This window comes from Pleurodeles waltl, chromosome 12 (assembly GCF_031143425.1).
Source record: "Pleurodeles waltl isolate 20211129_DDA chromosome 12, aPleWal1.hap1.20221129, whole genome shotgun sequence".
Taxonomy (NCBI): domain Eukaryota; kingdom Metazoa; phylum Chordata; class Amphibia; order Caudata; family Salamandridae; genus Pleurodeles; species Pleurodeles waltl.
In genome coordinates this window covers 148,565,050-148,592,111 of record NC_090451.1, presented here as the reverse complement: position 1 = coordinate 148,592,111, position 27,062 = coordinate 148,565,050, and the positions used below count along the sequence as shown (strand labels likewise).

Genomic DNA, 27,062 nt, shown 5'->3' with positions numbered 1-27,062 from the left:
TCTGTATTAGCATTACCTGTAATCATTTTAAAGCATATTTCAAACTTTTACTTTTTTTCTGACGTTTTTAACATACTAGGTGGAAACAGCATTTCTGCTGCCATTTGAGAAAACCTCCCACAGAAGCAAAAGGTCTTACGAGACACCGAAGTTCCATCTACAATTAAAAGAGATGTGCACTTTTACTAACACACCCAGAGTAATTTCTGGACACATTAGAAATGATACAGAATGGGAGCAAATTCAATAATGTGATTGAAGGACATTTTTCCCCTTCTGAGCCATTAATGCCATTTTTGGCATGATATGCCGAAGTCTGTTAGCTTTGGCTTCCATGTATTCATCCTACAAATAACCAACCACTCTCCTAAAAGGGCAGTCTACGTCTGAAGAGCTTCTCTGTTGGGTTCTTCCCAAGAATGCAAGGCATTTATGCCAATGCCACACCTGTCTCGTCTCATTTCTTTCCATATAATTCATTCAAGTGCATGACAATTTATTACTGTTTTTCAAAAGACATCTTAGCACCCACACATATTGTTCTGGGAGAAAACCTGAAACACTATCTTTGCTAACCTTGTGAAGGCCAAATGAGCGAAGCATATGCTCTATCTAAGACAGCTTTATTTCATATATGTGACATTAGTTTGCACTCTTATTCAAATGCATTAATTATTGTCTGCACCAATTAGAACTTTTATTTAATCCCACTGACCATTATTATACCTCTAGGAGGCGGGGTGGGTTGCTCAAAGAGTCATTCAGATTCTACATTGACTCCTAGAGGTTCAATTGCAGAGTTTGACGATGCAAAAAAGTGCCCAAAATTCAGTTAATGCCCTGCCCACTCGAGTGATAACTTAGCTTTATTTTGGCTGAAAGCCATAAAAGCAATAACAAACCAATAAATACATATTATTCATAAAACACATGTTTAAAAGAACATAAAACATGGTTAAAATCAAGTCCATAATATCACTAAATAGATAGGACCTTGCAGACAGTCTCTCTGATGAGTCCATCACTGTCTGATATCATCCACAGGCTCCAATAAATCACAATTCCAGCCAGGTGTCACTATAGAAGGTTACAAACCAGCCAAGTAGAAAAGCCCCCTAGATCTCGCGATCCAGGCACATTGAAGATATCTGGTTACAGCAAACACAACCTTTTCACTGGAGTCAATTGTCAATATACGAAGTGATTCCCTGTGAGTCCTTACACCAAAGAGCCTGCATAAGAAGATTATCCACTTCCTTCTAGGTATTGAATATCTTGGGCAGAAGAATACAAAGTGGGCCAAGGTCTCGACTTGCGTCGGACAATGATAACAAACACCAGACACACAATTAGCTGTGTTCCAGTCCATGGTAAAAGAGTTCAGTGGCAAGATCCCCAATCCAAATTTAGTAAAAATGCTTTTAATCTGGGACGGTTGTATATTGTCCATATAGTGTTCAAACTTTGGTGAACATTTGTGATTTAAAAATTGGTCCATTCTGCTGCCTGATATCTGGCTACGCCATGTCTTGATCAGAACCGCCTCCTAATAGCATTGTTTTATGTGCGAGATCACATCACATCCCTTGTTATAAACTGGGGGGGCTCTATACCTCCTTCGTTTTGATCCAGGTACACAGATCTCTAATGTGTTGGAACCAGGGGATTAATACCACACTGTCAAGTATTAGTAACTCAGATACGGCTGCTTGATAGGAGACCAGATACTCAAAGGACCAGAGGCGCACCCAGTATATGAGTGGTCTCAAGGTAATTAATTATGGATCTGGTTAAGTGCTAGATCAAATCTAAGAGGAATAAGTGGCATGCTTGCTGGTAAATATAGCAAGGAACGTAAGAATTTATTTTCTACCAGGGTCAATTTCTGGGAGTTACAATAACCCCAAATTTCAGCGTCATAAGTTGCAGCTGTCGCTGCAACAGCTTATATACCGTAATAGCTGGTGAAAGTTGCTCTCCCATAGAATTTTTGATTTTCCTTCCGATCACCACTGACCGCTGCTGAAGGGAAACAGCACTCTTCTCGATTTGCACCGACCATGAGAGATTATCTGAGGATAAGATTATCTGACAATCAAATTGGCTAACCTGTTCAATATGTAGACCCCAACAGTTATTTTCCCCCTGAATGTCCTATGCTGGTTTAAGGCCATAAACTTAGTTTTATCTGGATTAATTTCAAGGCCCCCCTTCTAGCAAAACGCTGTAAATGCATATAGTTCATTTAGGAGTCCCATTGGGGTTCTTGATATTAATAAACTATAGTCTGCAAACATGAGGATTGGAACAGGCACCAAGCTAGTTGATCTACTGCACCATTAATATAGAGGCTAAACACACCCCTGTCTAACCCCTCTAGCAATAGAAATTGGGGATGTAAGATCACCTCCCTGGGTCCACCTGACCCTTGCATAGGTTCCCTTGTGAAAATATTTTATCAGCCTTAGCAGTTCACTGTCTAGGTCGTGAGATTCCAGAACATTCCATTGTGAAACTAGGTTAAATGCCGCCCTTAAATCAATAAAGGCGACATACAAATGGTCCCTTTTTAACGTTAAATACTTCCAACATAGAAGTTTAAATCTGAGGACTTGGTCTATTGTGCTGACCCCTGCCTAAAGCCAGCCTGGAAACCTGAAAGGATAGAATAGTTGTTGATCCAAGAATGCAACCTAGCCAGGACCTGTTTACAGAATACCTTTTGGGTAATATAAATTAGACTTATGGGTCTAAAATTGGCTGGGGAATCTCTGCCCCCTTTTATAAATTGGGACTGTTGTTGCTCCTAGCCACATTGGAGGGAGATCTCCTCCCCTCAAAATAGTATTGCTTAGAGGGTTTAGGTTCAGTGTCCAAACTTCATGGCGTGATAAATACAGACCACCTGGTAGGCCGCCTGGGCCCGGGGCCTTTCCTTTGCGCAATGACTGAAGAGCCAAGGCAGTTTCCTCCAAGGACAAAAAAGCCAAATCAAAGCCTAACAGGCCTGGGTTAGTGACAAATGAATTAAAGGCAGTACTATTCTCCCGTGGTGTTGGTGGAAGTACATTTTTGCTACTGGGTCTTTCTCTGTAGAGGTCCCCAAAGTGGGACACTCACCTTTCAGGCTGGATTTATGGGTCACTCATCTTTTTGGGAATCTTTCCTCTCTGCCACCATCTTCCAAAATAATTTAATGTCTCCCTCACAAAGGGCATCAACTAAGGTTTCCCATTTGGTGTTCTCCCACTCATCATTTTTAGCCTTGTTTAATATCTTTTTATATAGATTCCTCACCACCCTTATCTCAGAATTATTCCCTATTTGCAGGGCTCCCAACAGCTGAGATTTTACCTGGTGACAGGAGCTAGTGAACCACCTCAATGGTCTACCCGTATCCCCCCCTCTTCTTCTTGCTACCACGAAGAGGGGGCTCAATTGATTCATCAGACAGCAGGGCAACTGCACAAAGTCTACTAACAGAGGGTCAGTAGACATCAAGGGAGATAAACTCTCTTTGACGTTATGATAAATTACAGCCTGGACCTTCATATCATTTGCCACCGCTGCCACCTGACGTTCTTATTATCATTCGTCATCTTTACGTTGTTGCCCATCACCCTTGAGGACAAACTGCTGCTTCTAAATAGGAAAGCTGTAAAAACTGCACAAAGGGCTTGGTTATCACTATCAGCCCTAGGGATCACTACCATGTCGCTAAGAGATGGCCAAAGTGAATGATCTACAAAGATATAATCAAGATGACTCGCAAAGGTGCCTTTTTTGTACGTGGATACAGCCGGGATATCTGACTTTGTATTCCCATTGACCTGCCTTAGCCCTGCACTGATTATTCAGTTCTCTAGCTGGGCTGCCACTGCTGCAATGTGCCTTGTCACTATCTGCACTGGACCTGATCTATCTATAGTTTCTACATACTGGTTTCTTAGTCGTAAATGACCTTTATTAGAGCTTAGTTGGATGTTGCAATCCCCTGCTAAAATTAAGCCTGTTCCCCTGGGCAACTGAATCAGCCAATCTGAGAGATAATTTGTCATAGAAGTTTGTGTACTTAGTGACGCATGTCTGATATAGATGTTTACAATAACTATACAGGTGTACCCCCTTTGTTTCTTAATGCTTAGTTCTACAGCCAGGATATCTCTATTAGTACTATGAATTTTGTTTACCTTTGGTAGTAAGTCTTGTTTTAACCAGATTACCATACTTCCTGAAGCTCTCCCTCATAGAGAGGTAAGAGCGAGCTTCTGGAAGGTCAGGTACCCCATTCTGTGCACTAGTTGTGTTGCCCACGTTTCCTGCATCAGGACGACTTGGTGTTGGTCTATGAAATTGCACCATTCTGGGTCATTTAGTTTTGATCTTAGGCCCGCCACATTCCAAGATAAAAACTTTATTGGGTCGCCATCATTCCCTTCCAGCCCCAACCCTCGCTTCAGCTACTTATGTGGGTTAGTGGTTGTTTCCCTCCTCCTCAAATCCCGATAAACATAAGAGAGGTCCTGGTAGGTTGGTTCCTTCACTCCCTCACTGTTTATTGTAAGCTTGATAGTTTCATTGTTCGCCAAAGTACTGCTGCACATGGGACACTTATCTGGTGTAGTTGACAGCTGTTCCTTTAGTTAATCAACATCAGATGTGTCACCAATAGTTTCCAAGTTGGCGCAGTATGGGTATTGGGGAAGTGAGATTCTGCGATTGTCGTGACAGCTACTGTTTCCAGGTAATGAAGGGATGGTCAATTTGACCCTTATTTGTGACGGTGTACAGAGTCTAGATCTTTGCTTAAGGGATAATAAATCCTCTGCCAGATTTTGGTTGGCTAACGTCAAGCCTATGATGTCCAACCCAGCACCTACTCCTAAGAATCTCTTAGCATGCCTTATGTCTTCTCTTATTATCGACCTACGTTCCCTTGTTTTCCTGATCCAATGAATTACTTTGTTTATAAGTGAGTCCCGAGATTCATTATTGCCCTGGGTTAGCTTTTGGACATTCTTCAGATATTGATCATACTGTCTTCCACCATTACTAGGTTGGGGAGATGATTCCTCAAGACCAGCCACCCTGTATTGTGTTTAGGGACTTGGCCATCCTTGGTTTGGGGCCGCTTGGTCTTGTTGCAGCTACAGCTGAGACTACGCTTCCCTTCGGATGGTGTTCCCCAAGTTCTCCTATTGGCACCATGTTTACGTGCACTTCCCTACTCCCTACAGGGGCGTGAATATTAATAGGTTGGGGTGCAAATGGCTGCACATTGTCTGATACTAGGGGTCAACTTCAATAACTTCTCAATTATAGCTGTTATGCCATCCAATTTCTCATGCAGCATCTTACCCAGGATATTCATATGATCTCATAAATTCACAATTTCTCCCCTCAAGTGAGTTAATTGAACCTAATGGAGCCTTCCCCTGATTTATCTACTTGATTAAGAGTCTCCTTCGGTTGGATAATTTTGCAATCATCATTGCCATTCCTTAAATCTGCAAGTAATGCAAAACAATTAGGGCACTATATGATAGGATCTATTTGCACTAACAGCCTCTCCTGAACAAGGTCAGTAGGGGATACGGAAGTCGCAAGGGGAGTGCCCTCTGGCTGATTCTCCCTTTTCCTCTTTTTGATGGTGACCGGGTCTCTCTGCTCGATTTTTTTTAAAAAGACTTAGGGGGTCATTCTGACCTTGGCGGTCATGGACCGCCAGGGCCAACGACCGCGGAAGCACCGCCAACAGGCTGGCGGTGCTCCCATGGGCATTCTGACTGCGGCGGTTTCCCGCTGCCCAAGGGAATCCTCCATGGCAGCGCTGCAAGCAGCGCCGCCATGGGGATTCCGACCCCCTTACCGCCAGCCTGGTTCTGGCGGTTTTGACCGCCAGAACCTGGCTGGCGGTAACGGGTGTCGTGGGGCCCCTGGGGTCCCCTGCAGTGCCCATGCCAATGGCATGGGCACTGCAGGCGCCCCCTAACAGGGCCCCACCAAGATTTTCAGTGTCTGCCAAGCAGACACTGAAAATCGCGACGGGTGCAACTGCACCCGTCGCACCCCTTCCACTCCGCCGGCTCCATTCGGAGCCGGCGTCCTCATGGAAGGGGGTTTCCTGCTGGGCTGGCGGGCGGCCTTCTGGCGGTCGCCCACCAGCCCAGCGGGAAACTCAGAATTACTGCGGCGGTCTTTTGACTGCGCAGCGGTATTCTGCCGGCGGGACTTTGGCGGGCGGCCTCCGCCGCCCGTCAAAGTCAGAATGACCCCCTTAATGTCTTTTATGGGTACTTCAGCCCCCCTCTTCCCGAGTATTTTAGTCTTTGGGGCTAGCACACTTTCCACTTCCTCAATAAGCTTGTCTATTTGATCCATGGTACAATTCTCAGCAGAATGTCTGGGAAGCTTTCTAATCCCTCCAAGCCCATTTTGTTTGCCTCTCGCTTTCCTTTTCCCCATTTCTTCTCTCGGTGCATAGTGTCCAGAGCTTCTTTGTATCCCCCTTGGTGTACAGGGGCAAGGGCACTGGGCAAGGCCAAAAACGTAGGCGTTGTTTTGAATAGCAGCAATTCACCAATGTGGAAGGTCTACTGCCGCCAAACTAAGAGGGAGGGCCCAGCCCTGCCTCTTCCTGGTGCTAACGGGCGTCGACGGGCCTGCCCTTGGCCCGGGCTTTGCCATGGTGTGTCCTGTGCTGCTGTGAAGGAGCTCCTCCCCTTTTGACTGTGCCTCCTGGCGCAAGGGAGGATTGTCCTGGGCAGCAACAGTGCATCCCCGGCCCACTCAATTTACAGTGCATAGACATCTATAGACTGTATATGTGGCACTCAGAACATCCACCACTTTTTAATGGATGTCATGCATCCAACAAACTCTAAATCAGGCTAATATTTTTTTATTATTTTGTATAGTAGTTTGAAACATGAAAAAGTGTCCATATAAGCACAATCAAAATAAAGCTTTAAGAAAATATATTAAAACCGCTGGAAAAAAATAAATCAGTTGCTATTTATTGATTGATTAAAAAAAAAAAATACCAACAGCTGATGCAATGTGCACTTCTTGCATGCTCAACAACATTTGCATTTGTTAAAGCCAACGTGTCTAATTTGCCTGCAACACACAAAATAGGCAGAGGGTGGTGCCATTATTCCACACTTTTGACATTGTGACGCAGAAACAGCCCCTTCATATGTGACAAAATGTTTTGAATGGCACATTGTAAACATTAACGCTACCGCTGTCTGCAGCCAGACGCTAAAACCAACTGCATTTGCCTTTATCGTGATGTCCTACGTCATAAGCAGATACGTTTTATACGGAGTTTTAAACTGCGAAAACCTTGGGGCAAAAAGTAACAATCGACACAACTTGCTGAGCGACTCGTTGACTTCTTAGGCACACTATTTACCGAACCTTCGCAAACTAGTTAGGCCTTTTTTATTGTATCCTTTTTAAATGTGCTTTTGAGCGGGGTGAATGTCACTTATTAAGGAATTGTGTCTAAGATTATTCTCATGAGCCATTTATCAAGATTGAGGCCTGAAAAGTTAAAACAAAGTGTAGGGAGCATCTGGTATTCCTTGAACAAGGTTATAGCTTGACACTTCTTTGCAACTGCCCAAGCCAAGTAACTTTGAAAAACCTCCTGGAAACCCATGATTGTGGCCTCATACTGAAAGGCTCTCGGGTTAAGCAATCCAGGTTCTATATTGACTCCCAGTTCCTTAAAGCCCACACAACCAGAAGACACAATAGTGGCCTGGTTTCAGAGGAGCCTTCTCCACATCAAGAGGCCTTACCTTCTTTCTCCACTCGAATACATTACCCTAGTCCTCACCCACATCCGGGAGGGTCAAAGAACTCCCAACCCAGCTACCAGATGTACTCCTGGCCCCACTCAACGCAGTCTTCTTTGCTTCAATCCAAGCCGTCAAGCAGCATCTTTAATTGAAATCAGGCCACCCTGAGGATCATTTTCAATGCTTTATGCTGCACACTCCGCATCTTCTACAATCTGGGATCAGGTTTTCTCAGGAAATGTTTTATGAACCATGCGTCATCTTTAAACATGTGATCATTTTCTAAACTATTGTTCAAGTATACATATTGAAAACGAAGACGTAGATCTTTTACAATGCAAGGTGCAAACTATGGAACTCCCAGTATTTTGGGGCTTTTCCAAAAATCATAATAAAAATACACACATAAATGTATATATCGAGGGGCTTTCAATCAGACTTCTTCATCCACTGGTCTGTTCAAGTGACATTTACATTTTGCATCCGCCCACCAGAACCTCCATACAGTGGGTCATCCCACATGAGCCAGTGGTTCTCTTCACTGTGATAACAGCGTTCTGCTCTTGCGCATGTGCAAATCAGCCTAAAGAGCTGTAGATGGTGGGACAAGTACTTCAATTTCATTTTAATTTATTAATTCTATGGCTCATTTTGATTTACCTTTTTTCAAGCCTGCGTGCCAGCTTTAGATGATTTTTTTTTATATATTCTATCATGTATACCTTTATGGTCTATTGCTGGTTTGCAATAAATAAATAAATAAATATGCCAGGCTTACCAAGGCCATACCTATTGGCTTGGTCAACGGTTATTATAATTTAGAAGCGAACCATTTATAATTTAGGGAAAACTCAAACAATAGTTGTTTTGTAGGTAAATTCAGCTCCCTTGAGATGTAAGTGAACCGATAGATGTTTATTTTTTAAAGTGCCAACCTCCCTTTCTGTTTAAGCAGCACTTTATAATTCCCTATATGGAGGTGGATGATGTTGCTGGGTGTAGCTCTTCATCGTACCGTGCACTGTAAGTATATAAGTCAAGCTTTTGTAGCACAGCAGGTTTTTTTTGTACTTTTTTCATACATTTTCCGTCCCATTTTGTATTATCAGTCTCACTCAATAGATGATTCACTTCTCATAGAAGTGCGCGAGACTGCCCCTAATATTGTTACCTGGTAAAGTGTTCACTAACAAGTTGTTTTTGTTTTAATCTGAGTATTGTCTTTGTGTCTATGGTTAGAGCTCGTGAGGTCAACATCAGAACAGGAATCAGTGAGCAACTAAGGTCAGCACTTCTGGCATCTCTCTGAGGCTGTGCATTTCAAGAACCGCGTTCCCAGGTATAATGCAAAGGTTTGGGGTGCTCTGAATCAACTCTTTAAACATTGCACCCCTGCCTCTTGAATCTGTGGATGTCAAGGTCTCCTCATTTTTCCATGTCTTGCATTAAGGCTTGTTTGTGTGCCGCTGTTACCTCGGGATGAGGGTGGGGGAGGCGAGGGGCTGTTTTTCAGTCTTGCTCAATCATCAGACCGGTTTTTGAAGTTTTGAAATGGATGGCTTTGTGTAGTTTATTAATTCCAATAAAATGATCTGCAGGACAAAAGAATGCTTGTTTTGCACCATGGGGCGTACTATGCAAAGGCATGTGTGCTGCTTTTCACACACCCCGGGGCACTTTGGTATTACAGATGCTTGTGCGGCCTTTTCTGTAATACAGATAGCGCTGGAGCACATATAGCGCCAGCTCTGTCACCAGAGGGTGTTCTCTCATTTGCATGGGGGCATGGCCCCATGCAAATGAAGAAATTGCTTTGCCCGTGCACCTGCGCCATATTAGAGATGCAGGCGCAGAAGCAAAGATGCTGGCAGCAGGAGGTGCACTGACCTAAAAGGTGGAGCACTGTCAGTGCGCCTCCCAATGGCAACCCTCCTGAGGCGGGGTCCTATTGGCTCCCTGACATCACCTTGCAGGCGGGTGCAGTCACTCACTGAACCCGCCTGCAATGGGATCTTTTGTCCCCTTTAAAAGTGCAGGCAGGTTGCCGCCTGCGCAGTGAAACATGGAGCTGCTGCTCCAAAGCTGCTCTGCTTTTTACTTGAATGCGCTCCTGTCAGGGCAGCGCAAGTTTGCGGCTGCCCTTGTGGGCAGCGAATTCAATGTGATAGGTTGCACTTTCTCTGAATGGCAAGGACAGAATGGCAGCTGTATGCATTCTACCAATTCCCTGGTTGTTCTAACACAGTAAAAGGATGCTCTGCAGAGGTGGCCAGGTGCATGCAATTTGCTCATTCACAGTGGACAGTAGTGATGGTGGTTATGGCAACCAATCACCTAATCTAGTGATTGCCTGATTGTTCTAACAATACACTTAGAGATGGGTAGAGACCTTCATCCACGTGTGATCTGCCCCTTCACTCCTGTCCGATATAACACTGTTGATCGCAGGTGTGGACCACTTTGCATGCTGGAGTTTCCTTTCTGCATGAACAACTGCCGCCGACAACAGGTAGCCGTCTCTAACCGAATATAGTCTGCTCATTCCCTGATTGCTATAAAAACACTTTTGACGACAGGTAGCATCCAACAGCTGCATGCAATCCACCTGTTTCCTACCTGCATGAACAACTATTGTTTCTAACAGGTGTTTGACACCAGCTCCTAGTAATCTACCTGTTCCCTGCATCCACGAACACTGATGTTAACAACAGGTTGTCGACACCAACACTGCTTGTAAACCGCCTGCTCTCTGCATGCTCTAACACTGCTGTAGACAGCAGGAATTAACTGACAGATAGGGAAGGATATCCCTGGTATAGGAGGGCAACAAATCCCTATATTACTCTATGCAGGTGATGCTGTGTTATCCGCTTGTATAGCAAATGGCCTGCAAATTCTATTGGGCGCATTTTCCAACTATATGGGTAATTCAGATCTTAGGCTAAATCAGTCAAAATCATATATTATGACTTGCGGGCCATGTACCACTAAATCTAAAACTTTCATTATAGGAAATTCAACCATGGAGAAAGTAAATGATTTTAATTATTTAGGGATTCTTTTTAGCTCCTCTTCCCATTGGAAACCATTTTTAACTGCTAGGGCACAGAGTTTTAAAAGTAATATAGAAGCAATTTTTAGATTTGCCCAAAAGCTGGGTCAGAAACCTATTAAAGAAATGATCTATTTGTATAAAACAAAACGTATTTCAGCTGGAGCAAATGGGGTGGGCCTGTGGGGGGCACGCACGTGTGGAAATCCTACAGAAAGTGGTAAACTGTTTTTAACGAAGACTATTAATGGTTCCCCAGGGGGACTGCAACTTTGTCATGAAGGACTAGGTATCCCTTACCTAGAAGATATCCTGGGGCTTTTGTCACTGTTATTGTGGATCAAGCCTGCGCTAAATGCAGAGGCTGAGTTGGTTCGTTCCTGTATTTAGGATTGTCTGGCCCTGAATGGGGAGGCACAAATTCCCTGGGTGACCTATGTAAAGAAGACCTTTGAATCGATAAGCAAGAAGGACCTTTTTGATAACCCATCTATGATTATCCCAAAAAGTAAGGAGGGAGTAAAATATTGCTATCTAAATTATTGTTCGAATTTAAGAATTCATAAACTTCTGCCCATGGTAGCAAGTACAAGATGTGTATCGATTTTCACAACAGAAAACTTGGAACCACATCTTATATGGATAACAAATCCCAACTTTTGTTGCTATTTATCCCTTTTTAGATTTTTTTTATTATACATTTTAAGGTAGCTTTTCCTGTACAAGGTTTTTGGTCACATGATTAACCGCCATGTTGGTGTGACTAAACTACCAATCAAAAGCACTTTCCGCTTTAACCTCTTTTGCCCTCCATATAACGATCTTGTATGTGATTTTTTTTTTAATACCCGTATGGTGGAAGACTAAATTGAGAACTCATCGGGAGGGGTTAACGTATTTACAAAGTCTTGTTGATATAGAAACATGCTTTGCTGCTTTGAAATGCACACATGCACACTGAGGGGAGTACACAGTGCACCCCCCTCATCTCCGTCATCCCCCATGGCCCCGCCCCTTTAACAACGAAAGGATAATAAACATAGTTTATTATCCTTTCAAAGGTTTGCAGCGGCTGCTGCGATTAGAAAGAGATATGAGATGGTTCCTCTGTGACAAAATGTATGGTTCCAGCTCTGCTTGTGTAATGTCGCCTCTGAAGTGGGTGGAAATGGATTGATATTTGCTGTTTTACATATCGTATGCTTTTATGGGAATGTAGGTTTTATCATTTGTTTTTTAATATCTGGACAAATGTTGTATTTTTTTCTGACATTTATGGCCAACGGCTGAACAAAGAAAGTATGATGATGGTTGCCGGACACATGCAGGGGCATATTTATACTCCGTTTGCGCCAAATTTGCGTCGTTTTTTTCGACGCAAATTCGGCGCTAAACTAACGCCATATTTATACTTTGGCGTTAGACGCGTCTAGCGCCAAAGTATGAGTAAAGAGCGTCATTTTTTTGCGTGAACGCTTTCCTTGCGTTAATGAGATGCAAGGTAGGCGTTCCCGTCCAAAAAAATGACTGCGCCGCAAATGCGTCGTATTTATACTCCCGGGCAAAAATCACGCCCGGGAGTGGGCGGGGCAAAAAACCCCCGCATTTGCGCCTCTTTTTAACACCTGGGTCAGGGCAAGCGTTAAGGGACCTGTGGGCTCAAAATGAGCCCACAGCTGCCCTCCCATGCCCCCAGGGACCCCCCCTGCCACCCTTGCCCACCCCAGGAGGACACCCAAGGATAGAGGGACCCACCCCAGGGACATTCAGGTAAGTCCAGGTAAGTATATATATTTTTTTTTTTATATATTTGTTTTGGCATAGGGGGGCCTGATTTGTGCCCCCCTACATGCCTCAATGCCCAATGACCATGCCCAGGGGACATAAGTCCCCTGGGCATGGCCATTGGGCAAGGGGGCATGACTCCTGTCTTTACTAAGACAGGAGTCATGTACATGGCGTCTGGGCGTCGTTAAAAATGGCGCAAATCGGGTGGAGGCGATTTTTTGCGTCAACCTGACTTGCACCATTTTTAAGATGCCCTAACGCCATTTTTCCCTACGCCGGCGCTGCCTGGTGTACGTGTTTTTTTTCCACGCACACGAGGCAGCGCCGGTCTGCTTGCGCCGGCTAACGCCATTCAATAAATACGGCACCCGCATGGTGCTTCAGAATGGCGTTAGCCGGCGCAAAAATTTTTGACGCTAAACTGCGTTAGCGCAGTTTAGCGTCAAAAGTATAAATACGGGCCGCAGTCTTTTGGCGTCGGCTACCAGCTGCATGTAAACATATTAACCCCTGTCTGCTTTAAGACATCTATTAACAGTTTGTATTGACTGCCAGGCACGTGCATGCTGCCCATTCTCTCCAGGCTGCAGCCCTGCTCCTGCCAGTGGGCACTGCCTGACATTTACAGCCTTTAATAACACAGCTGTGGAAGGTGTAAGACCACCAGACATATGTTAATGTCCAGCCCCTGCTTGCTCAAACACTTTTGGTGTCAATGGTTGAGCCTGTCAGCCATATTTCATTAGTTCACTCCTTTGTGCATTGACACAATTTTTTTCTGAGGATCCCACATTGGTGCTGCGGAATGCCAAACCTGCCTTGTTTTTATTCCAGCTCATGTCTCTTCCAGTACTCTGAACCTGGCTTTGCTGTCTGACCTATAGACGGCTAAAGCTGCCTCATCACCCGCATACTTCCCAAACTCATACTAGAAATACACAAGTATATACATACACACAGATGCTGACCGCCAGCATCCGTTAGTAGGCTCAAATGACATTCAGATTTTGCCTCCCCCCCCCAGAGCATAAAGAATGGGGCAGAGGTTCAGCCCACGTGAGCATTGGCTCTTTTCGATGTGAGTGGCAGCTTTTTCTCTTGTCCCCAAGTAGACATCGCCTAAAAGCAGTCCACTTCATTTTCAGGGCTGGTCGGCCAAGCTTTAATTTCATTTCATTTCATGTTTTGTTTATTTTATTTTTTAGTTATGGGTTATTTCTTACTTATTTCTTTTTTAGCAAACATGCACGCCACCCTGTATTAATTTGTATGCCTTTAGAATAGGTTTATATAAAAATAAGTTAAATAAAATATATAGAAAACATTGCAAGCTTGCCATGGACATACTTGCTAGCTTTGTAAAAAAAAGAAATCCCTTGGACACTGTTTCTCTGTCTTTCTCTTCCCTCTTATTTCTCCCTCTTCTGTCTTAACATTGTCCTAGTATTTAACAGTCCATATCCAGAACTCCCAGGGTGTATTACTTTGTATGAAGACATCACTCAAGAAGGCACCTTCAATGACCCTGGACAAGGTACCCCAGGAGTTCCATGGGCAGGTATCCTTCAAAGCACTTTATTTAAAGCATAGGAAATGTATTTCACCTACATACACATACTGCGAAGCACAGGAAATATGAAACATTGTTAAGCTAGTATGGTTCAGGTAAGTGCCAGGGTTATAATTTAGTGTTAGTGTTTAGGGTCTAGGAACATGGTTGGGGGAAGTGTTATGTGTATGAAAAGTGTTGGGGTCACGGATAGGCTTTAAGTTTAGCTTTTAGATGCTTTTTCTATGTCTTACATTAGATGGACTTTGATGTGGTGCATGACATCAGAGGAAAAATGTGTAGCTCTAAAAATGAAATGGCAACCGACTTTTGTATATATTGAATGGATTTTTTTTCCATACACACAATCACACAATCTTAACAAATATTTACCATACATATAGCTACCTCTCTAATAGCTGTGCACATGAATACAAAACTATGTAATCACCTCAGAGATATATATACTAAAATATCAGACACCTTATTTAGGAAAGCGTTGTGCTGCGTTACCCTAAAAAAACAAACAGGGTAAAATATTTTTTCCAGAGGATTCTCTACCAGTGGGATTACAGGTTTAAGACATGAGTCTTCTCTAATGTAAATTAAAGTTATGTAGGAAGTAAAAAGTTACTTATCTGTAACCATCTGTGCGCCGCTTGTTGTCTTGTACATTCACATGCTGTGCACGCTCCTGCCATCTATTGCTGCATCGGGAATAATGAACGTTTTTTCGAAAAGTGGTCTTTTTGGCTTTAAGTGTAACTTACAGTTCCAGAGGAAATTCAGGGCCTGATTTAGAGTTTGGCGGAGAGGTTACTCTGACATAAATGTGACGGATGTACCATTGCCGTATTACAATTTCCATAGGCTATAATTAAATTGTTACAAATGGCGGACAGGACATCCGTCACATTTGTGACGTACTAACCCTCTCCGACAAACTATAAATCAGGCCCTAAGTTACACAACTGCTTTTCAAAGGATAAATACATTACCATGCTCCAATGAATCAATTGATGAGAATTGGCTGGTCGCATTATTTCAATAAATAAACATGAATATTTAAATGAAGGTGACCCACCATGCTGTACCCAGGGCTGTACTGCTTGACGAGCTCCGCTTCCGTCTTCACCTCCCTCTGCTGCAGCTGGGCCAGGTGAGACTCAAACGCTTTCCAGTCTAGACTGGGAGGGTCTATTCGGTCCATGGCCATGATTCCGGGAGAGCGTTTATTCCTTCCTTCGATTTCTGCTGGGATGGAATACAAACTCCAACCCCCACATGTGTATGGGTGCGAGTACGTGGAGGAGCACAAACTGGTGACTGATCTCTTCTCCGACACAGAGTGAGTGCTGGTGGTCAGTGGTCCAGTTCTATTCCACAAATCAAAATATGCATGAACTTTTGGGACTTGAGTAGGGGTTTTAAAGCAAGATGCAACAGAACATCTTTATGAGACCATCTCAACAGACTTCCTAGGCTATCCCGAGATGCCTCATTTCTTGGCCACTCCCAGTTTTGCAAATCCCACTTTCCAAGCAGGTGCTAAGTCTGGTTATGCTATTATTTTGAACTGTGCATTTCAGGGCCTCTCTTGGCAATCTCAAATGGACAGCGGCAGCGGGGAGAGTCCTGGTTGAGAAGGATAGTAATATGAAAGCAGAGGGAAGTCTCTAATGAAAACCTCTTGCAGCCAACATTCCATCGGTATCTCCATCAATACACTCAGTGAATTCTACATTGGTGGAAATCTGTGTTTAGAAGCTCAGTTGGTGGACAATTGACGCAAGTTCAATTTTGATGAATGGCAACAGACTGGTTTGCAGTGTTTTCGATGACAACTGATTGAAGGCACGTGTTTTCTGCATTGTATCCCTTGGGCAACCACTGAAGCTGCAAGTGAAGATCAAAGAAAATTGTTAGACATGTGATGGTTTTGGTAAGACTAGATCTTTACAATGTTCTATACACCAGGCTCCCAAAATACCCACTGAATGAATAGGAAGGCTCCAAAACAAAGCAACCATAAGCTACCTTGCACTGAGATGCGATCACATAGAACTAGCCTTGAAGGATCTGCATTGGCTTCCAGAATCACATCTAAAGTACTCTGCAGTGTCTGCAAGGTGTTCTGGGTCACAATTTCAAGATATCAGCAAAGTCTTACCTTCACAACACACACTTAACAGGATCTTACACTCTGCATTTGAACATATAATTGGCCCAAGAGCATTCAAATGGACGAAACATAGAGGCAGGACACTGGGACTTCAGGGCCCTTAACTGTGGGCATCACTGAACCAAGATCTGAGTGCAGAGCTCTCCTAAAGGAAGGCCCTGAAGACTGTACTGTTCTCAATTTCTTTGAAATTAAAAGCTTTCCTTTTTCGTTATGTTTATCTGTTAAGAATTTCCTAGCAGGCAAAGTGGTACTGGCTAAAAGCTGGGAGTTGGCTGAATGACCTAGTAGAGAGCTAATTTGGATCGTTAAAACTTTGTTCACATATTTTGTAGAAAATAGGGTTCCATTCTAAAGTTGGCCAAGCCACACAATTCATAAGGAGAGGCGGAGTGAAGGGGCTGCCTTGCCCTAAGAGCTCGAGCCATCAAATACATTTAACAACAGATGGCGTGTAAACATATGAGGACACTGTTTAAAATAAAAATCAACACATTTTTGGGGATCTTGAAAAATGCACTGAAGTATGCCTAGAATTGTACAAACTTTGACATTTTCAGACGTGTTCTGATTTCCCCTAAACCTACATCGGTGATTATTGACAGGCAGACAATATAGAACTTTAATATTAGGAGTGAGATATTTACACATTTCCCTGTTTTTTTCTCCACATTGTAGTGTTTTGCATGTGCAGAAAGCCCGTCTTATACACCATCTGAAAATAAAGGGCTGTTGGGTGTAGCCGCTACCCTAAGTGGAAACTATCCACAACAATTTAAAGGAGAAATGTTAGATATCAATTTATTTTGGGAACTTTGCTCTTGAGCCCAGGCAACGTGGCACCACCATGATGCTACACTCCTTCATTTTCCATGCAACTTTTGTCAGAGTTCGTAACATTCCTTCAGAAGATGAAGCTGTGCTCGGCCTATTCCTGAAAAAGCTGAGGATCAGGATTTTCGTAATAAGGTATTGTATATATCCTCAGTCCACGAGGGACCCTATTTGCTTCTAAATAGTTTTGCAGAGAGGTAGCCTCCCACCACTTTCTTAATTTTTTTTTCATACTAAAGTTCCAAATGTGTAGATTGTCCTATCAAGGTATTGTTTGGTGCCCTTGTGCTAGTACTGGCTTCAATATTACAGGTGACTTGTTGTGATCTAAAAATGCTGGTGGCTCCTTGCTTCCATGCAGCTTCACTGAACATATCATCCATGACAATGTGCTGTACAGTATAGTACTGATTTCGGTAAAGAAACAGATATTGGAAGGAGAGATCTCCAAAAACACAGAAATAACTAAAGTAGAAGAGTTACGTCAACAGACAAAAAGCAGACTTCTCACATATGAAGAAGGCATGAAACAATGCAAAGAAGGTTAGCAAGAGACAATGGAGGCTATTATGAACTGGGAAGAGTTCTAACTTTTCCACGAAAATTTGATATCCAAAGGTGTGAGTTTCACAAAACCAAAAATCTACAATACTGAATAATAAGGAGACATCTCAATCTGAAGGGGAACTGACACAGATCTCACGGAGGGAAAAAACAAAAAGTGCTCAGACCCATCCAGCAAGTAAAGTGGGTACAACTTTTTCCAGGAGTACTAACTGATGTGAACAACTTGTCAGAGAACATCACAAGGAGCCCAACCACTGGAGGGGGAGAAGCACAAAAAAACAAGACATAGCGCAAACAAATGACAGAGACAAAAGGAATCCAAAGCCACAGAGAGAGTACAGGAGAATTCCTGGGGCAGGAAAAAGTAGATTAAAAAGATCTAACTGTTGTTACCTTAGCTAACAGGGTACTCACCAAAGCCAAATTATCTATCTTCAAATTGAGACTCACATCTGACCAACAATGCAGTTTAATTTTATCAAGACCAGGATCAATTTATTTAAATTCATACAAAAACTCAAATTACGTAAACAACATATTGTGAGAGAAAGTAAAGCAGCCAACATGGGCAATACAAGTCAACTGACAGACATCTTAATGGGAGAAAATCTGGAGACTTTACTTATTTTAGAAAACTTTCAATGGGGTTAACATTTAGTTCACAGAAGGAACAAGAGAATATATTTAAGTCTCTAGAACAAGCGGGAATTAAACAAAATGGTGGGAGTAATCACTTTTAACTAAAAATCACAATGTATCCCTCATACTCTGCATGATGCTGTTGATACTTTCCACAAAGTAATCATTGACGAATTGGAGCACCTGTGGTATCAAATTAAAGGCAGAAAAAAATGCAACACTACAAAAGAGAAATGGAAAGCACTTCTAAGTTAAAAAAATTATGATAAAATTGTAATAAAACTGTCAGAAAAAAAGAAGAGAACGTGGTATTACTGACCCGAGAATATTATGAACAGGAGATATTACAACTGAATGATCAGGGGTGCTTCGAACCCATTCAAAAAATGTATTATATGGAGACTGCACAGAGATTGACTTGTTGGACAAATGGAGAGACAAGGGGATGCTGGACTTTGAGGAGTATACATTTCTAAAATGTAAATATCCCCAGACTCCTATCTTCTATCACATCCCAAAGAGGTACAAAAATCCTGACACCCCCCCGGGTCGATCTGTTGTGTCATCAAATAGAGTTTGCGGGAACATACATCAATCTATGTTGACTATTCTCTTTTTTCCCTTCATTACACACCTACGTTCACACATAAGGAATACCAAAGATCTTTATGGTGCATAGAAGGCATAGGCCGGGAAGAAGATTTTCTGATGATCATTCTGGATGTTACTAGTCTGTACATTAGTATATTGTACACTGAGGGAATTAAAGCAATGGAATTTTTCTTACGCAGTAGGGAACTGAAGTACTGTGAACATACCAAAATGTTGGTGCAGTTTATTGAATTCTGCCTTAATGATAACATCCCCATGTTTGCAGGGAGGTTTTACAGGCAAATACTCGGGACTGCCATGGACATCTGCTTTGCCCCCAGATATGCAAATGTATTTAATGGCTGATGGGAGAAGCGGGTGGCCTGGACAGAAGAGTATGAAGTATGAGTTGAAAAAGTGACTCTTTGGGTCAGATAAATAGATCACCTTTTTGTAATATGGTAAGGCACCCAAGAATCAGCAGAGAAACACATTGCTCTTCAAAATCAGAACCCCCTTAACTTGCACTTCACCAGCCACATCATTTCAAAAGAAATAAAGTTTCTAGATGTATAAGTATTTGTACAAGAGCGTAAACTTTCCACTGCACTCTATATAAATCCCACAGCGGGGAACTCCCTGCTTCGTGTGAGGAGCAATCGTCCTTGTAACCTGAAGTGGAGCATCCCCTTTGGGGAACTCCTGTATGTTAAACACAATTGCTCAATAGAGAGTGACTATGAACAAACAGAGAGGAACATATTATCCAGATTTAAAGCCAGAGGCTACCCAGGGAAGGTTGTTATTCTGGCTAAGGGCCAGGTACAACAATATACGCAAGTTGAACTGTTACAGGATAGGAACAAATAAATGGAAGAACCTCAAATTAGGATGATTACAGATTTCCCAAACAAAACACCTGAGATCGTTCCCATTCTGAAGACGAATTGACATATTTTAAAATCGGGTAGTATTCTAGGGACAGATATATGAAGTAATTCCCTAGTAATGTACAGAAGAAGTAAATCACTTGGGGACCTCTTTGTACACAGTCACTTTAGTACACATACTATTAAACCAACAAATGAAGGAATGGAGGGGCACTCTTTCCTTGTATGCAATGCAAGGTGTGTACATCCAGTACAAATGTGAAGGAATTCAAGGTACCAGGACAGATCAAACCAGAAAACATTAAATACTTTTTAACTTGTAATTCAGATTACATAATTTACAGCCTGCTCTGGTTGTGTGATAAAAAGCACAATGGGGTTAAGAGGCACCCAGTTAAAAAAATGAGTACTTGAAGACATGTGGGCCATTACTAATAGGGATCCCCCATATCCAGTTGCCAGACATTTTGAATTAAATCACAATATCAATAGGGAGCAATTAAAATTATTTTCTCTACCCATTGGAGAAGGGACGGAGGCAATAGCATTTTATCTCTGAGATGAATGGAATGAAAGTATATCATCAATCTACAAACTAATGCACCCAAAGGCTTAAACAGTAAGGAAGAATTCATCAGTCACTTGGGTGAATAAAATCTAAGTAAGGGTCCACAAATGTTTAGCAGTGATGTGTATGTCTTGTAGGTGAAGACATATTAGTACAATCAAGGTAGTATAGTATGTCAGATTGGGAGGATATGCTCAAGCACATTCTTGGTAGGCTGAGTAGGTTTTATGCTTAGAGGTTTCAGTGAAAGCAGCCACTGAACACTAAGATTGAGTACACATGATGTGTTAGCCCAAATAGGGGTAACTGTGTATTGATTCAAAAAGATGCATCTGTCAATTTATTTATTTTGATTTGTTTCTATATTGTGAAACATGTTGATGCTTAAGTTTGCTTGATCAGCACATTTTCCAAACAACGAGGCAGTCTGCTGGCTGCATTACTTGAAATGATAAGCCAAAGTATTAATTAAATTAATTAATTTTTCATGCCAGAAATATGGCCACTGTAGGTAGATGCCTCTGTTTTCCTATATTCATCAATAATATGTTCTTCTTATATCTTAAGTTTTTGGATCAACAGCCCGATTGTGACATAACTGTAAACTGGATGAGGAGGACACTTCTGAGTAAACACACAATAGTTTGAGTGTATAATACGGACAGCATCTAACTGAACTGCAGCAATAGCCCGTTCAGAAAGATGCATTTTATTTATCTGATACTTCTGATGTATAAAGTCCTATTATAAGTATTTGTTGCGAACAATAAGTTAAGTTGGTGGCCGAATGGTAATAATACATGGGTGATGCAATAACCTAATGAATTTGGTGATACTACAAATATGGCCACTGTGCAGAGTTGTTTTTGTTACAATGGAACCAAGAACAATGTGTCCTTTGTTTATTTTCTCGATTTGGTTTGAATGTTTTATATATCGGGTGGCTTCTTAAATAGAATTGGGAGCAGTCACTGATGTCAGATATTGAAAAATGCGATCTGCTGAAAGGTGTCTTTTAAAGTTACAATAAAATAAATTAATTTCACCCCCTGAGTGCCCGTCACACTTCTTTTGGCAATAATTGAAATTGCATGCAAGTCCACCCTCACGGACAGAGGTACTTGCTTGAAGCAGTCAGCAGCATGCTGGTAAGAAGCAGTAATGAAATGTATATATATATATATATATATATATATATATATATATATATATATATATATATAAACACAACCTTATTTTTTAATAAGGCAACCGGCACTCCGTGAATGTGCCAACCTGTGTGGGCAGCCATTTTTGCCCCATTTAAATACAAGTGCATTTCTTAAAGCAACAAAGTAACTTTTGAGTTATCACGAACTGAACGCAGCATAATTATTTTTCAATATAAACAAAGTACTGTTTTCAGATGGACTTTAAAGCCTATTTAACCATGGAATAGTGTGTAGATTGGAGTACGGACCGGTGGTGTTCACAAGGGATTGGCAACATTATATCCAGGCGCATATTGACAATAGACTTTCTAAAGATATGAGAAGTCACAAAAAGACTTTTTGGAAAACGCGAATGTTTTAGTCATTATGAAATGAGCGTGGCATGTTTGTTTTCAATAAAAACCCACATCAAGATGAGAGAAGCCGCATAATATTTTTTGCCTAATGTGAAGATTTTTGTCATCATGAATTCAGTGTGATGCGCCTTTGTGCATAAAAGCGATGTACGGTTTTGAGATCAACATTAGAGTATAAGTAATTTATTGGAGGATCGAAAGGCATTTTTTGGATAAGACATTCATATTACATATGCATACATAATAATGGCTAACAAAACTACAAATGTCTATGAAAACAGAAAATTAAGAGCAGAATTAGCCTTTGCTAAATGTACTAACAATGGGAAAGATCAATCAACCAGGGGGGACTCCCCAGCAGCAAACACAGACATCTATGGGGCATTTTAAAGAACTAGAAAAATTGAAAAAGAAAGAACTAAGCAAATGGTGGGAATGTGAGTCTCTTAATAAGTACTTGGAAGTGGATAGAGTACCCAGGGGCCTAAGAATTTTTATTATGCCTAATTATGATGACTCAAATCCTGATCTTTTAAAGGAATGGGCAGCTCACAATGCTGCAAGCTCTGCAGGAATGATGAGAATATTAATCAAGTATGCACAAATAGAGAGAGAGACAGTTATAGAACAAATTAATAGTGTTACTAAGCGAATTGAAGCTTTTTCGGACAAAAAGTTAGTTGAATCTTTGAGTAATGCCATGGAAGAGCGATTGATCAAGATCGAGGAAGAGATCATTTCCAAGAAATCACGGAAATTCAACAGAGACGCATTTGATTATGAGACGGGACAAATTTACACATTTGCGAGGAAATTTGATTATTGGAGACAATTGAAAGTGAAGGAATCAGCAAGCCAAATTCAAAGCACTGCACGGAGGACATCCAATGTAGGCATGAGTGAGAGTTCTGATACAGATTTTGAAGAAACATCAAGAACAAAGTCCCACAGCACATTACAAGAAGAGTTCGATTTTTTAAGGAAGGATCGGAGAACAAATCACAGACCATGGAGAGGAGGAACTCGAATAAGAGGAAGAGGCAGAGGCAGAAAAGACGAGGGGGCAAAAGAAAACCACAGCGACGAGGGAAGCAAGATGACTCGCAGCAGCAAACGGTACAAACGGACAATAAAACTGTGGTTAATCTATCAGACATACAATTGGACCAGGAGGATAAAGTCAATTTATCGTTAGGCCTCTCGTACTGCCAACCCAGTGATTTTGATTATGTGCAAAGTCGTATAGACTTGTTTCTGTTTATACGTAAATTAAAATTGTCAAAAATCCATCAAGCAAAGTGTAAAAAAGTAACAACACAAGGGGAGTGTACAGAAGAAACCAGTTATAACACACAAAGACTAATCAGTCATAATCTAACAATTGAGGATGTTTCACTAATGAGAGAACTTTGGGAATTGGAAGATAGCACAATGGGTGAAATTAATGAAGAACAGATGTTAGACAGATTGGAATCAGAAGGAGTCTGTCTTAACAAGGATGGAGCATCAGGTCTGAAACCAAAGTCAAAAACTGTCCCATCACCCAGTGAAGACATGATTGACCAATTTTCAGAAACTGTGATCAAAGAATTGAAAATTTTGAGAGCCAGAACTTGGAGTGCATTGAATAACAAAAAGGGTGGATATTATAAAACATTAGATAAACTTTCCAACAACCCAGACATTGTAGTAAGAGGCTCCGATAAAGGAGGGAATATAGTGATCTGGTCAACAAAACAATACATGGATGAAGCATACAAACAATTGAATGACAACAAATGTTATAGAAGGATTGACCTTGATCACGTTGAGAGTGTTAAAATACAATTTGATTCAGAATTGATACAATGGCGTGACAAAGGTCTCATCAGTCAACAAGAGTACAGTTTTCTGAAAGTAGACTTTCCCAAGTTACCTGTATTTTACCTGATACCGAAGATCCACAAAGATGTACACAAACCCCCTGGGCGACCTATAGTGTCCATTAAAGGAAGTTTGTTTGAAACCGTATCACAATACATAGACAAGTTTTTACAGCCGCTAGTTAGTAACCTATCTTCCTATCTGCAAGATAGTGGTGATTTTCTGAGGAGGATTTTTGATGTTGGCTGGGACAATGAATACTTGTTGATGACACTTGATGTTACAGCATTATATACAAGTATCCCACATGAATTGGGAATCCAGGCAGTAGAATATTTTTTGAAAATGAGATCAATCAGTTTTTACCACCATAGCAGAATGCTGAGCCAAATGATAAGATGGTGTTTACAACATAACATGTTTTTCTTCAATAATGAGATATTTGAGCAGGCATGCGGTACAGCAATGGGAACATGCTTTGCTCCAAGTTATGCCAACTTATTCATGGGGTGGTGGGAAGAACAGATACTTAACAACTTCCCGCTAGATAAATTGAATGACAACATCGTTCTGTGGCTCAGGTATATCGTTGATATTTTCATAATTTGGAAGGGTGATCGAGGTACTGCTAGCAATTTTATCAAAGAAATAAACATTAATCATTGTAATTTGAAATTCACGGGGAAAATTGACAAGCATGAGATTGAATTCTTAGACATCAGAGTATTCATTGAAAATAACAAAATAGAGACAACATTGTTTAGGAAAGCCACAGCAGGGAACAGCATCCGGCATGCTAAAAGTCACCATCCTCAACCTCTGAAGAATAACATTCCCTTTGGAGAATTTTTGAGAGCCAAGAGAATTTGCAGTAAAGAAAGTGATTATTTAAAAGTACAAGACAATATGATTGACAGATTAAAACAGAGAGGATACTCCAGTGAGTTATTACAACACAGTGCAGTTAGAGTCAAATCCCGGTCCAGAGATCAGTTGCTATTTGCTTCAGAACAAAGCAGTAAAGGTGGAAAGAAAAATAGCAAAACACATGATGATACTGCTAATGTTAGATACATAACCACTTTTAATAGGGCTCATGAATCCATCAGAAAGATTTTACAGAAACATTGGCACATGCTAAAAAGTGATCCTGTGATAGGCACAAATTTGAAAAATAGGCCTACAATAACATACAGAAAAGGGACGTCAATGAGAAATGTCCTTGTGAAAAGCGATGTGAGACAGGGGAAGACTATGCAAAGTAGTTGGCTTCAATCGCAAAATGGATTTTTTAAATGTGCCAAATGTAAAGCATGTAAAAATGGTGAAAACATTAAGAGTATCCAGCAAGGAGACAGAACTATTCACACCATAAAAGGCAGATATGACTGCAGGAGTGAATATGTAATTTACATTTTAAAATGCAGTTGTCCCAAGATATATGTTGGTAGTACTAAACTCCAAGTGCACAAAAGAATACTCCAACATTTTAGGGCGATAACCAACAAAGACGATTCATACCCTGTTGCTAGACATGTACATGAGTTTCATGCAGGACGAATGGAAAGTATCAAATATAGTGTAATTGACGGAATAAAAAAAGATGTACGTGGAGGGGACAGGGAGAAAACCTGAGAAAGTTGGAATCCAGATATATTTTGACACTTGATTCTAGAGAACCAGTAGGATTAAACTCCAGTGAAGAATTATATATTCATTTGAACTAAGTGGGTTCCTTATTCGGTATATTCTTTCATTCAGGCTTATTCAGTCATATGTTCTGTCTGTTGATACACATTTTCTCTTCATGAGACATAGTGTACCTTTTCATAAAAATAAATATTTTCTTTACTGTTGTGAAAACAATGGTACCATAACATTCCACAGGTTTAAGTATATAGTCATTGCTATTGTGTTATATCATGGTCATTGCAGTATTTATATGAGTTTCCAACATGTTTAAAGATTTTTCTAAGATTTTTCCATGGTTACATAGTATAGTATAGTTTTGTTTTTGTTGTGGGTAAATTGTGGATTCAGGTATGCAATTAATCTTTGAAATATGCTCAGTTAATAACAAGTATGAGAGTTTCAATTCATTTTCTTTTTGTTATCTTTGCTCACATATTTGTTTTTGTTTTTATCTATTACTTAGATTAGATTTGTTTTCGTATAAGAACAAGGTTTTCACAGATAAAACATGCAAAATAGGAGGTAAAATTTATAGGCATTTATTTATATATGCATTTATATATGTTTTTGCAATTAGGCGAAATGATGGATGTTGTAAATATTAGATGTTTAACTATCAGTATTTTTGTTACTTTGTTGCTTTAAGAAATGCACTTGTATTTAAATGGGCAAAAATGGCTGCCCACACAGGTTGGCACATTCACGGAGTGCCGGTTGCCTTATTAAAAAATAAGGTTGTGTTTGTATGTCAGACGTGGTGGCGCGCGTCTTATCCAGGCACCATTGGCGATTAGGAGCGGCAAGGGAATTGCCGAAGTTAAGTGTTTCTATATATATATATATATATATACACACACACACACACCACACACTTGCACTTACAGGAGCTTTAAGCCAGACAACCTCATCAATTGTATTGTCAATATTGGTCTGTTATTGTGTCATTCACATTTTCTTCCACCCAATAAAGCATAGAGTAAATGGGACAGTGGGTCCACCCACTTCAGCCACTGGCTAACTTCACTGTGATTGGTGGCATTCTGAAGTTTCACAAGGAGCACATCCACACACAAAGTAATTCCCTTCAGTGCCAGGGACTACTATGACATTATGTATATTTGGTATGAACCAATATTTTTTATATTAGCTGACCGGTTCTTTTTTTTTTTTAAATGTCTATTCTTTTTGTACTGGTGAGGAACCAGCAGCTCCTACACAAGAAATAAAGTTTACAGAATTGATTGAGGGGGCTGGTTTAAAGTTCCTGTAAGTGCAAGTATGTGTGCGCCAAGCTAAGAGGCTAGCAGCCAATGCCAGACCTTTTGGCTTTGCCAATGCATGTTTATATAGAGGGATCATGATTATATTTAGGGTTCCCGGTTTTATGGTATTTATTTTTTCAACATTTCTGTTCGTTTTATCCATATTTTTGCTCATTTTTTTCTGTATCTATCAATTTTTATTATGTGTTT

The 27,062-nt window shown here is 41.1% G+C and overlaps 1 protein-coding gene across 6 annotated transcripts in view; it reads right to left on the bottom strand.

Moving 5' to 3' along the window:
• Positions 1–27,062, bottom strand: part of LOC138267622 (P2Y purinoceptor 4-like) — a 178,489-nt gene that overhangs the window by 63,896 nt on the left and 87,531 nt on the right. For all 6 annotated transcript variants that reach the window (XM_069216706.1, XM_069216709.1, XM_069216704.1 and 3 more), the window contains exon 2: positions 15,282–16,093. In XM_069216706.1, the coding sequence (XP_069072807.1) occupies positions 15,282–15,413 (132 nt within the window). In that variant the 5' untranslated portion in view covers positions 15,414–16,093. The remainder of the gene's footprint in view (positions 1–15,281; positions 16,094–27,062) is intronic.